The sequence below is a fragment of the Stigmatopora nigra genome, chromosome 4 (genome assembly GCF_051989575.1).
Source record: "Stigmatopora nigra isolate UIUO_SnigA chromosome 4, RoL_Snig_1.1, whole genome shotgun sequence".
Classification (NCBI taxonomy): Eukaryota; Metazoa; Chordata; class Actinopteri; order Syngnathiformes; family Syngnathidae; genus Stigmatopora; species Stigmatopora nigra.
In genome coordinates this window covers 14685093-14698905 of record NC_135511.1, presented here as the reverse complement: position 1 = coordinate 14698905, position 13813 = coordinate 14685093, and the positions used below count along the sequence as shown (strand labels likewise).

Below are 13813 nucleotides of genomic sequence, written 5' to 3'. Positions count from 1 at the left end.
CTAATTGCTATTATATTTCTGCCTCTTTCAATATTACATTTTTATACCTCATATTTTGTAAGATATTTTCCAACTTTTTGAAGAATACAGCTTGTGGTAAATTTAAATGAAAATGAAATAGAAAAATCACAACAATTCCAATAGTTTTGTTTATGTATGTAAGTAATTTTGTTTACAGGTATGCTATTACAACTGATTGCAACTAAAAAGAAATCGTTGCATTTCATCAAGTACTGCGATGCACTAATTAAATGAGTTAATTTCAACAAATTATCTCAATTTGAACAATCATACAGTCCAGTAAACGTATTTTAAATTACTGTGTATTTATAGCAGGCAGGTCTTAGAACACCCCAGACGCAACCGGGGTCCTTTTACAATAACAACATGGCAGCGCTCTGTCGGAGTAGACATCGTTGGAAACGGATCAATTGGTCTCATGTTTTGACCAGAAATCTAACAGGTAACATTTATATTCTGGTTAAGAATAAAGGAATAAATGCACGCGGCCCATATATGAACACATCGTCGCTTCTCTACTTTCTGTGGAGTGACACGGATCGACTTGTGGTAAATTGACCAGTCAGAATATTGCATAAGCTGGGTTTTTGATTAAGTGTTCTTATATAAAAACTTCAGGTTGAAATTGGACATTGTCTGATGGGTTTTATATGAAGTCTAGTAAGAATGACATCTTTTATTTTCATTTGTTCAACAAGGAAATTATGACTACGATGTGGTGGTTATTGGTGGTGGATCTGGTGGGCTTGCTTGTTCAAAGGAAGGTGAGTTTAAACAAAAATCCAAATTCTTGTGTGAAATATAAGATTTGATTTAATGTTTTTTTTTTTTCTCCTAGCTGCACAACTGGGACAGAAAGTTGCTGTTCTGGATTATGTGGAGCCCTCCTCAAGAGGTGAATTAATTCTTAATTGACAATCATCTTACTCCTATTTTAAACATTCAATGGCATTAAATTAAAATGTATTTTACATATTTCAGGCACCAAATGGGGTTTAGGTGGTACGTGTGTTAATGTTGGCTGTATACCAAAGAAACTCATGCACCAAGCAGCTCTCCTTGGAGGTGCAATAAAAGATGCAAAAAAATATGGATGGCAACTCTCGGGGACATTTTCCCATGATTGGTAAGCTTTGAGTGTATTATGTATACGTAATGCTTGATCAGACGTGTGTCAAATAAGATGATGAATGACTAAACAACACCGTCTAGAGACATTTATGTAGTACTACCAAAACATCAACTTCGCTAAAGTGTCGAGCGCGCCCTCTAGCGGCGGCCTTTAGCGATTGCAGCCAAAAAATGGAAAATGTGCAGAACTGAAATTTGAATGAATACTATGTTGAAGCAATAGCATAAACATACAACATAGCATCTGCTTTGACTATAGTTGCCATAGACCAATGATTAAATTGCATATTTTTTAATTTGATATTTCTCAAAATAATGAGGGTTTTTTGCCTATTGACATTATTTCAGTAATGCAGATAATTACACACACACACACACACAATCATTTTTAATGCACTGTATGCTGCAGGCTCACCATGGCTGAGGCTGTTCAAAACCATGTCAGGTCTTTAAACTGGGGTCACCGGGTCCAGCTCCAGGACAAGTGAGTAGCATGAATTAAATATTAATATTGGTCAAAGTTTCCATCTTCTATTGTCTAATACAGTCACATTTTATTTTGATTGTTTGTTATTATTGAAGGAAGGTGAAGTATCTAAACATGCGAGGTAGCATTGCGGATGAACACACTGTCAAAGCACGATCACAAGCAGGAAAAGAGGTGAGTTTTTAGACTACAGGTCAGATCCACTCCTACTGGGAGCGATAACGCTAACATTTTCTTAAATGGTTTAAGTGGAAAATGCTTTAGAGACCACTTGCCTTCATTGGACATTTCCTTGTTTTTTGAAGGATATGACCGCTGACTTTTCCTTTTTCATTTGTACTCCTCATTCAGATGACACTGACTGCCAAGAATATTGTCATTGCTACAGGTGGACGACCCAAAATTCCCACAAATGTTTGTATCAAGTTATTCATTATTAGTTTGTTAGTCTCATTATAATTTGCATTAGTTGTTCAGCATTTTTTGTATTGTGAGCATATCCAATATGTTTTCAAGGGGACTCAATGTAAAACTAAAAATCAAGTGGTTTTAATTATGAGCTGCACATATCCAAATATTAAAGATATTTTTATTCCGTGTTCAAAAGTAGGGACTTATTCGATTGCAAGGCTCTTGCTTCAATCCTAATAAATTATTCCCCTTTTGACTTTATTCCAGATTCCAGGTGCAAAGGAACATGGTATCACGAGTGATGACATATTTTGGCTGAAAGAATCACCTAGAAAAACGTGAGTCTCTCTCCTCTATTCTACTCAGATGCAGTTATGAATGAAAATTAAGATGCTTTTTAAAATAATGCATATTATATTCATGTTATTTTTAAATTATACAATTTCTGTGTATGGACTACATGGCAACATAGTGGTATTTCACAATTTTAATCAAAATCCATTTTTCGTGAAGCAGCTGTCAAAGTGCAAAAAAGAGTTTAAATTAATTTTAAGGCTGTTTTCTGGGGAAGCAAAAACAAAAAAAATATCAATTTTAGAAATGACTTGCACTCTTCACTCCACCTCACTTGCTCATACACCACCTCTCACTGTCATGCACTCATTTATCAGTGACAACAATTTTGTGATCCCTTATAGCCATAAACCTGTCTTCACCTTCGCAATTCAGATTAGTGGCAGGTATTTTGATTTATACTGAGCAAACTCTTTAATCCAGCTATTATCTTCTGTCATCGCCTGGTTAATTGATCTATCTCATATGTTTCCTCTTGGCAAAGTGCACAGACAGTGATTAGTGGTTGTGGTGTACCTAGGTCCTGCTGCTTGTTTGAGTACATTAAGGTACAGACATATTTGGATAATGACAATATCTATTATTTTGCCTTCATGCAAAAACTCGGCTAGGAAGAAAAAAAGAACATTTTGAGAGAAGTGTGTCTTATAGCATGTGATTTAAAAAGAAAATAGGCTTTTAATTTGGCATTTGTACTGGGAAAAAAAGTCTCAAAATGCGGTATTTGATGGTGCTGACATGTTTAAATTTTATTAAGTTTTGTGCAAAAGGTGCATTGCATTCTCGGAATAACTTATGTATATATTATTTTACCATTTGTCAGTGGTAAAGTACAGAGTATGACTCTTTATAGGTGTATTGGGGCAATAGAAGGGTTACAAAACATTGTTTATGAATCAAACGGAACTACTTTTAGGTAAAGTACTCCTTTTGATAGCATAATGGATAGCTACCACCCTCAGGCCAGAAAGGGGAAGCAATAGTTTTATTTTCTTCCTGAAGATTACAGCACCACACAAGGAATCAAGAGGATGTTGTTTTTTGTAGAGCTGACAAGCAAGCAGGTGAGGTCAGACAGACGATTTTTCTGGAGGCAAATATGGTGTGTGTATGAGTGTGTGTGGGGGGGTTTAGGCTGAGTGATCTAGGTCTAATGGGCCTTGGAGCACATTACACACTTGAGTGACAGATCTATCCATGCCCTGAAGGCAGGAAAGGGGAAAAACACAAAGCGCGTGGCAGTAAGACGATTTATATGCCATTGAAATTTACCTGAGCTCGATTGGAGTACTTGGAGTTAAACATGTCTTGTTTTCAACAATTCGGTGCAAGTTTAGACGCCTGAAAACACCTTTGACGTATTACAATTGCATTTTCGGATAGGACATGTCTATCAACTGGAAACGTTAAATGGAATGGTCACAAATTGGTAAAAAAATTTGATCATTAAGACTCTGGCCAATGGTGAGATAGGGTTATGAGAAATGATGGTGATTATGTATGAAAATGTGGAATTAAGAGGAATGTGTTTAGCTGATCTGTTTTTAAACCACTCAATAAGTGCACCTGGGCATTACGTACACGGTTATGGGGGCATTGAGGATTTTAGAGATTAGTTTTAGTATGGAGTGGGACAGGATTTGCTGGAGGCACTCGGAACTGTCAAATACATGGAAGGAGCTCTGGTGTAAACAAATGAGAGCTGGGCCTCCTGTATGCAGGTGATGGGCTTCACTCAGCAGACTCGTATCTGGACTTGAGCTCTGAACATGACACTCCTCATCCAAGGGATTATTTTAAATGGTAGCAATTAGCACTGCTCACTGTTATGGATTTTAGGCTTGGATGAGATGTGTTATTTACTTGGACCACACCGTTCCTTTACCACATTAGGTAATGTACAACAATACAATCCAATGCAGGAGTACTGAGAAAACTTTAGTTGTTGTAGCATTTTGCAAGTTTAAACAAAAAGTATGTTCAAATTACACATTTTAATTGAATTTTGAGTAGTTTCTTTAAATTCCACACTAAAATATCCGCCTGACTATAAGACGCGCCACTGATATTTCATAAAATTTGACAAAACATAAACAGATGGCACCTGGCTACAAGTTTTTGTCCCCTTTGGGGTCCACATTTTAACTATGGATATTTATATATGGGTATAAATACTGTTTACATACTAAAGATGTATGGCAGCATGACATTCATAAGAGGGTTCTGAAATATATGTTAAATAGTTCCTTTTTATTTATGTTTTACAGACTTGTGGTTGGAGCAAGCTGTATCCTGGCCTACCAACTCATATTGCACGTAAATAACTACTGCTAACCTAGTAATAAATTAAACTGACCACTTAAGGATTATGCCAGTGTTGCATGAAAGTGTACTATTTGTTTTGAGGTCAGTATACCACATGGGAGAGACTTTTTATTATTATTTTACATAGTAAAACACATGCTACCCATATGTGAAACTACTGCAGAAAAAACAAAATGACTTTGTTCCCAAATTCCAGTTTTCTATGGAATTTGCTACTGTTTGTCTTAGTGCTTTTAGACTGTAAAAATACATACTCCCTTGTATGATTCAGCAAATGTTCAAGATATTATTATATCATGCATATTCAAAGAACAATTCCTTAACTTTTTGTATAGATGTAGCTCTTGAGTGCGCAGGATTCCTTACAGGTATCGGATTGGACGCTACTGTGATGGTACGCAGTATTCCACTCCGAGGATTTGATCAGGTATTACTCTTTTTTATTATTATTTAGAAAGGACATTTTGTAATTTGAAATTATGGATTTAAACAGCAAATGGCAGGATTGGTGACTGACTACATGGAGTCTTATGGAACCAAGTTTGCATTTAAGTGTGTCCCCAAAAGAGTTGACAAACTACCATCAGGAGCCCTGAAAGTGATCTGGAATGATGCTGTGACAGGCCAGGAACACAATGACACATATGACACTGTGTTGTGGGCAGTTGGTGAGTGTCTTTTTGAATGCCAATTTGTGACATAGTTATTTAATTGTATTAAATTGTGATCATCCTGTAAAATTCCAGCCTTAAAACAGTACACTGGTTACATTATTAGGACTTCTCTAGTATAAAAGCTGTATCAAGGATAGTTATGCATACTCAGTTTTGATCAATACTGAGTTTTCCCCCCTTAACATTTTAATTATTTAGCAAAATATGCATTATTATTATGGTTGTTTATGATCTGAGTGATTTTCATCATACTAAGGGCTCAAAGTAATATTTTCCTTCCCATTTAGTTCTATAAAATTATAATGATACCGCCTCTATCGTAGCAAGCTAAACCCACAGTAATAATAATACTTTAGAAATGGAAAAGTACACATTTGAACAGTAATTTGACCTCCACCTAGCTTGCTTTGGAACGAAACAAGCAGCAGACACTATGACTTTCCTGCGATTATACCAAAGAATCTGTCAAAAACAGTCAACTGCTTTGTCCACCATCATCCAAAGGTCATTGTCATCCTCAATAGATTGCAGTGTCAGCAAGTCACTATGGAATCAAAGCTGAAAACAAAGTAATAAAGCCTGACTGATGAGGGATAGCCAAGGGAATCGTTAATCACCCCGCAATGTCCGACGGGCTGTCTGGGCGCAGAGGGGGCAGAACCGGCCGGGCAGGATGCGCCCAAAGGCACAGGGTCACCATATTCCTCTCTTTGTTCTCCTTCTCCCTTTCCTGTCTGTGCCAACTCAGCGGAAACCAACCTGCATCTGTCTCGTTCTATGAACTTTATCCATTTTTATAATCTTCACTTATCCCACCTTTCCATTCTACCTAGCAACAACTGATACAAACCATATCAGGGTCATTGTCACAACTTAATCAATGTTTACATCCTTTAACGCTCGAAAATATCTCATAGTGAGGCTTTCCTAATCTTTAATTATGTTTTATGTAGGATTTTATGGCTGGTATGAGAGCTTTGGGCATCTGCGTGTAACAGTCACAAGGATGTACGTGACCCCAATGCCGCAATGACGTTTGCCATTTCCTCCCATGGCCAAATTCCCACATCAGTCCAAGCGTGAGACGATTGGTCTTAGTGATATTTGCATTGAATTCTGGAAATGCTGTGTATTGTCCCATGCGTGAGGTGCTCTGACCTTTTTATGCTTGGCTTCCGTCTTAGACGTCTTCAAAAGGAGGCCATTATCAGACTTCCTATGGCCCAATCAAATGGTCAGGCGATTATCAGACTTCCTATGGTCCAATCAAATGGTCAGGCAGGCAAATTAAGTATCCTGATATCCACAAAGCTTCTATATGTAGTGAAATGTGATTAATTTTGTTATAATTCCAATTTGGTGAGCAAAAAGATGGCGTACGGCTTTGGTTCTTTGATCCTTACATGCAGGCCTTATGAGTCTGAGGCCACTTCCGTTTGTGGAGACCTTACACTATAGAGGCCAGGAAGGGTCCCGCAGCTCTTGGGGGTTATTAAAGACTTGAGAGGTCTGAGGGACCGTATTACCACTGTCTAACATCCTTCTCTTGACCATGCATCCCTCCACCTTTCCCCTGTTCCTTCCTGTGTACATGGGTGCGCCCATGTCCAGGTGCATTACACCAGGAAACAGAACATTTCCACTTCCTGTGGACATGACTTTTCCGTGTCAGTCCACACTATAGTTTTCCAGAATATTATTTCATGTAAAATCCCATAATGTGGAGGATATAGCTTCACTGTTATTTTCATAAAAAATGAAGGAGTACTCAAATACTATCAGGTACAGTTCAATATTTTGTTTCCTTTATATCCTCATATCATGATATTAAACTGATGCAAAAGAATTTGAGATTTTCCAAAAATACTTAAAATATGAACAAAGTACCCCGTTACTTTCATTCACACAATTGATAAACATAAAACAGCATGGTGGAAATTATATTTAATGCTGTTCTGGTACACCGTGTCCAGTCTTGATCGATCTTTTTAAAATCTTTTTGAGCATAAATATTGACAAAAGGTTTTAGCATCCTGTACAATTTCCCTTCCAAGCAAACCAATACCATAATTCCCATTTATCTTGGCATTTCATCGAGCAGATATGTTCTTTTCTTGCCATTAATTTTACTCTCCTGGTTTTTCTGGCTTATAATTATAGTTGCTAATTAGCTAAGCCATCTGGAAGCTTTCTCCGAATGTCACAACAGGCATTGTTTAACAAAGTATGGGGTTGTGATTCTTTCTGCAGTCCCTTATCTATGTTGTGTCGTCGGCATACAATGTGCTCACTCTTAAGTGGCGCTATAGACAGGAAGGCCCACAATGTAAAGAAAAGAAAGTCTTAAACTTGGAAATCATCTTAAAAAACTCACAAAAATCAAAATGTGTGTTATTAATTGACCTGTTAAAATATGGCACATTATACTCCATCATATGCGGACACAATATTGCATAAGGGAACAAACAAGCTACTAGAATGAGACTAAAACATTGAAATCCAACATAGTACACAATTTCTACAGTCTACAAAATTGTGAGTTAAATATTTAAGGATAATGTCTACATGTTTTCACCCCCTCCCCCCACACCTCAACCACCCATGTTGTGGAGTAGACGGGTCCCTGTTGTCCCCCCCAGTCTGGGGGAGAAAGCTGTTTTTTTGGCTCCGGCCAGGAAAAGGATCTCAGGGGTTTGTTATTTTTTGCTTTCCGATAGCATCTACATGTGTACCTCAAGCTTGGATGTTTATTATGCTGCCTAGACTCGTTTTGAGGAGCTGGATGGGGGTTATGTATGTATGGGCTCCGTTCTCCATCACCATGGAGATTTATGCTTGATAGCATCAGTTCACTGTCCCAAAGGAATGGGGACATCTATTTGAGGATTGGATTTTTGTCATTTTCTTTTTTTTTTTCTTTTTTAAAATCATTCTACTTGCTTAAAAATTATTGGATCAACACAATTGAACACTATTGATGACTAATTAAGGTGTTATTTGTTTTTTTGAATAGTGTCAGTGTTTTTTTAATACTATAAAAGAATATTATGCACAATTTTTTAAATGAAATGTATGTTTATGTTAACTACAGGTAGAGCTCCGGAAACCAAAGCTTTGGGTCTCAACAAACTTGGCGTACAACTCAACAAAGAGACAGGAAAAATAATTGTGGGAGTGGATGAGTCCACCTCGTTGCCAAACATCTATGCTTTGGGGGACATAAGCCAGGTATACATGACCATCAGGTCCAAATTTTCAAAAAAACTTCGAAAATGTGCAAATTGTTAATCCTAATTTGAGATTAATATATCAACAAACTTCTTATCACCGGTTAATTGCAAAACAAAGTTAGCATATGACCCTACCAAACCCTGAACATCATTAAAAGATACATTAAATCATGGGAAATTATATTTAAAGATGCTATGTAAATACTACAGCAAGTTACTTTAGAATGATAACAAACCATATTTTGGGGACAATTCTAAAAGGGTTAATAATGAAATAAGATTATAATTAGTCTACCTTTCTCGGCTGTCTTTACTGTACATGTTTGTTCTATTCACCCTATAATTTCTCAGTGTGGGCCCCCTCAGGAGAATTTATAATGGTGCTGTACTGTATTCAAGTTGGCCTTTTTTCCTTCAACACAAACAGCTGTGTGCTTCCTTCCTGTCTCCCCGGAATGATGACACACACACACACACAAAAACACAGAATAGCCACCTTTTGGCTGTCGGCTTGCTTTGATTAGTGTTTCACGCAAATCTGTCATCTTGTCAATGGAGAACTTGTTTTCTTCTTCCATTTTCAAGCAGAAGGTTTGATATCATCCACTGTGATTCTTGTTTTCATTTCTTCTTGTGTGCCAAAAAATGCATTACAATGACAAAAGTGATCTGGCGTGTAAACAGTTGCACATCAGAGAGTGCTACACATCCTCATTTGTAGAGGTGCAGATGTTTATGACAGCAGGATGTGTAGTGGAAATTTAACAGGTTCTAGTCATGCCTTTAAAATTGCCCCACAGCACTATTATTTCCTGCTCTATTCAGATGTGTGTCTGTCTGTCTATCTGTCTGTCAGTCTACACATGTCTATAATTTTATTTGTTTTGGCTCACATTCATAACAATACACCATTAACCTTGAAGTAGCAAAAAAATAAAAAAAATATTGGTATCAGACAGTTTTTCAATGGGTGGCTTATAGGTGCATGGAAGTAATTTTGGGGTCTCTTTTGTTTCAGGGCCGTCCTGAATTGACGCCTACGGCAATTAAATCAGGAAGACTCCTAGCCCGAAGACTTGCCGGTCACAGCAAGGAGCTCATGAACTATCACAATGTAAGACAAAAATACTGCATATTTTAACTTTATATAGGATTATATAATGTCCCGCATAAAGGGGGTACTAAAAAAAAGGGCCTTTTTTTTCCAAGACTAATGAATTTGGTTGTTGTCGTTATATTTTTTGCTTGATTGAAGACTGGAATGTGTCATACCTAAAGTCTAGATTGTAAATAAATTGTGTGCTTGTATAAAGGAGTAGTGAATAACATCATTCTAAAAAAATATTGTGTATTTGCGTGTACTTTTCAGGTTCCAACCACTGTATTCACCCCACTTGAATATGGTTGTGTGGGCCTATCAGAAGAGGAAGCTGAAATCAAGTATGGCAAAGACAACATAGAGGTAAGAATAGAATTGCATATTCCATATAAGTGGTGGTGAACTGTTATGAGGAAAAAAATAAACAGGCAAGGTTATCGTGAATTGAAAAACAAATTGACTTTCTAATGATGAAAGGGCATAAATACATTAAAAGCCTGTATGTGCCTTCTAATTGACCAATCCTGTTGTATTCATACTGTACATTTAATTACCGTATTTTCACGACTATAGGCGCACTGCATTATAAGGCGCACCCTCAACTACACATTTTTTCCATATATAAAGTGCACTGGATTATAAGACGCCCCTGTCTATTTTGGAGAAAATATTAGATTTTTAATTGTGCCTTATACTCGTGAAAATACGTTACGTCTAATTTTTATCCTAAAAAATGTCAGCCATGCTTAAGGAACACTGCTACTCTGCCATGACTTAATTTACAACTACAACAAAAAGTGTCCTTAAACCTCTAAGAACAATTACAGTACAAAACCAAACAAAACAAAGTTTTCCATCCGTACGTCGTACATGAGCATTTGCCAAATGTTAGCCAACACCTGCACAACACCATGGATAAATGGTTTAGCCGGTAAAGAGAGGCTGTCGGCACTGAGTGACAGGCGAGCGAGAGGCCTGATTGAGGTGTGTGTGAGGTGATGACAGGCATGCCTAGATCTTGGAGGAGCTGCCGCTATGGCGGCCTCTACAGCTGCATGCTCCTTGAAACTTGTGTTGGCACGCTTGCCCATTGAATTAAACGTATTAAGAACACAATGTCAGTCCCGAGTCTGACATGTGTCAACATAATTGGGACATACTATGTAAGTGGGATGGATTTATTCTATTTTCTGGGTGCTAAAATGTTGTTAAGTTTAAGTTTTGTTTTGCGCAAATAATACTTTTTTGTTTCGTCACAAGATGCATGATTTTATTTGATGCTGTTTTCGTTCAAGGGTGTCAGACTCGGGTTGGTTCGTGGGCTGTGTTAACGTCAACTCGATTTCATGTAAGCGGACCATTTTAGATATAATATTTAAATATTTTTTAAATAATGGATTAAATGAACTGAATTAAAGGCCCTGAATATTCAGTTTTTTTATAGATCTAAAATAATATTTATTTTAGCTTTTTTATATATATTTTTAGATTTTACAAAATCATTTTTGAACTAAAAACCAAGAAAATATAGATTAAAAAATAGCAATTATCAATTTAAAAGGGGGAAAGTCAGGAAATTTAATCTACATCTATACTCTTTATTTTAATTTGATCCTAAAACAGAAAGTCACCACTCATGATTTACTTTCCTGGGCCACACAAAATAACGCAGTTGGCCAGATTTGGCCCCCGGACCGCCACTTTCACACCTGTTTCTTAGAGGTTATTGAACTTTATGTTTTCAAGACAATGTTTGTCATCTGCTTTGACATGTTACCTCACTACAATGTCAAAATGATTGGGATAAACTGCATTTTTAAAGATGAATTGTCTTTGTTTACATCTCTGCAGGTTTACCATGCCTTCTACAAGCCTCTGGAATTCACTGTGGCAGAACGTGATGCTAGTCAGTGTTACATCAAGGTATTTTACAACTGCTCCGAGAAAGATAATCACCTATCGGATCACATCATCTTGTCTTAAATTTCATATTCTAATTGTAACTCTGCCATCTCAGGTGATATGCCAGCGAGAGGGAGATCAGAAAATAGTGGGTCTCCACTTCACTGGTCCAAATGCAGGCGAAGTCACACAAGGATTTGCTTTGGGTCTCCAGTGAGTTTAAAACTATTTGGATTTAATGTGATTTTTAAGGTGAATCGGATAAATATGTGTATAACTTGTTGTGTCGTAGATGTGGGGCAACATATTCGCACCTTTTGGAGACAATAGGAATTCATCCAACTTGTGCGGAAGAGATAACCAAGATTAACATCACAAAACGTTCAGGATTGGATTCCATGGTCACGGGATGCTGAGGTTAAATCACCGGTCTCTGAACACAGAGCACACAGGTTAGAAAAGGGTAATTTGGGTCCAGATTTTAAAAAAAAACCTGGTTCAGCAGCCTGCTCTTTCTTTTCAGTCCACTTTCCCTCCACATTAAAAATTATATAAATATTTGCATGTTGAACCACAATATTCTCAAACCCAGGTCCCCAAATCAACTTAACAAAATTCTTGCTTGCAGGGACTTTTTAAACAAGCTCATAAATCAGGATTACTAAACCCATATTCTCAAGAGTTCCTTGATATTATCCAAGAAACCAAGCACCCTTGTAACATTTCTCTGAAATTATATTTTCCAAATATTGTTGTTTCTCAAGGCCTGTACTTCCTGTCCATTAGTCTTTAAGGTGACACATACCATAACCCCCCCTACGGTCTACCCTCCACGACACTGATGGATAACCCCTAAGCTGTTGTTGCGGCGACACCGCCCCATTTCCCATGGAAGGACGGACACACAGTCATTTAGCAGTTGGCCAGTCTTCCTGTGAAATCTTGACCAGAGAAGCGTGCCATTCCGATGGTGTAGATATACTTCTCCTTATACAAATTCTTTGGCACAACATAAAACAATAGAGCCGAATGATAAACATCTTCAGTAGAAGCTTCCACTCACTCTGCAAAGCGGTATTACTCAGTTATACCCAAAGATGGCACTATTGCCTGCTTATTTCTATCCAAAAAAAAGGACTATAGTTTTCATTAGATCAAAGCTAATCTCTAATAGATTAATTTTGTGCGTTTAATACCCCAAAAGTGATTTATTTGGGGAGTAAAATTGATGAATTAGTCCATAACTGCTCAACCGTTTTATCTATATTTATATATTTACATAGATGGAAGGTTAACACCCAGTAGTCATCACCCTTTTAAGATAAGTTAAATTATTTACTTTATATATCTATATTCAAAATAGCCGATAAAAGAATGTCTAAACCTGCCAACTCAACGGAACATCCTCAATCAATCTTTTTTGACAGAAAATGAGACACTAACCTGGCTTGCTACCCAAATTTGGGACCATATTGGTTTATTTTCAATCCACCCAGTCTGATTAATGATTCCGATGAGGGGACTGACAGCGTGCCTGGCGAGAAAGAAAAAAAAAAAGAGAAAGCAGGCTACCAGGTTTATTTGGACCCGGTCTGGGACAGTCCCGGTTTAGTTTTAGCTAAACTGGGGTAGTAGGGTCAGGGGGGGATCCCTGTGTGCTCTGTTCGGGGCCGAAGTGCTGACTGAAGCACCCTGACCTCCGCTCAGCAGGAACAGCTTGACTCCATCACTGTGAGGACAGAGGGATCATATACTCCGATGCGGCAGCACAGAATAAGTCGAGTGGGTTTTGGGGTAACGGGGTAAACGATGGTCGCAGGACTGGGCAAACCAGAAAGATCCTTGTCCTTAACATGGCGTTGTAGAGACGAAGGGAAGTCATTCAGGGTTTCGGGGTAACCGTCTGTTTGCTTTTTATTGTCCAATTCCCACTGGCTGTCAATTTGCTGACAGTACTTACTGCTTATATGTGATACGCATTATAATTAGAGGAGTATTGAAAGATGTTTGCTAGGTTCTCTCGTCCTAAACTGTGAGTAGTGAGCAGCCTTCTGAGCAAGGTTCACATTTCAGGTGGCCAACTAATGATGACTGGCACTAAAACCCAAAAGTGGGGTGTGCTAGGCTGATGTCTACTGGCTACCAACTTCAATTTTATTAGCACTGGATTGTATAGGCT

At 37.7% G+C, this 13813-nt stretch overlaps 1 protein-coding gene across 1 annotated transcript; it reads left to right on the top strand.

Annotated features, from left to right (window-relative positions):
* Nucleotides 1-369: 369 nt before the first annotated feature.
* Nucleotides 370-13574, top strand: LOC144195596 (thioredoxin reductase 2, mitochondrial-like). Its single transcript, XM_077715339.1, has 17 exons — nucleotides 370-463; nucleotides 720-785; nucleotides 860-916; nucleotides 1003-1147; nucleotides 1562-1636; nucleotides 1735-1813; nucleotides 1991-2053; nucleotides 2318-2388; nucleotides 4672-4691; nucleotides 5065-5156; nucleotides 5223-5397; nucleotides 8495-8631; nucleotides 9652-9747; nucleotides 10003-10095; nucleotides 11584-11655; nucleotides 11750-11847; nucleotides 11927-13574. The coding sequence occupies exons 1-17, from the start codon at nucleotides 388-390 to the stop codon at nucleotides 12048-12050; spliced, it is 1539 nt and encodes a 512-aa protein (XP_077571465.1). The 5' UTR covers nucleotides 370-387; the 3' UTR covers nucleotides 12051-13574.
* Nucleotides 13575-13813: the final 239 nt, after the last annotated feature.

Excerpts from the sequence above, each read along its gene's own strand:
- LOC144195596 (XM_077715339.1), top strand. The coding sequence starts at position 388 with ATGGCAGCGCTCTGTCGGAGTAGACATCGTTGGAAACGGATCAATTGG. Across the intron at positions 1,814-1,990 it reads GATCACAAGCAGGAAAAGAG|ATGACACTGACTGCCAAGAA; the intron begins GTGAGTTTTTAG and ends CTCCTCATTCAG. Across the intron at positions 11,848-11,926 it reads GGATTTGCTTTGGGTCTCCA|ATGTGGGGCAACATATTCGC; the intron begins GTGAGTTTAAAA and ends GTTGTGTCGTAG.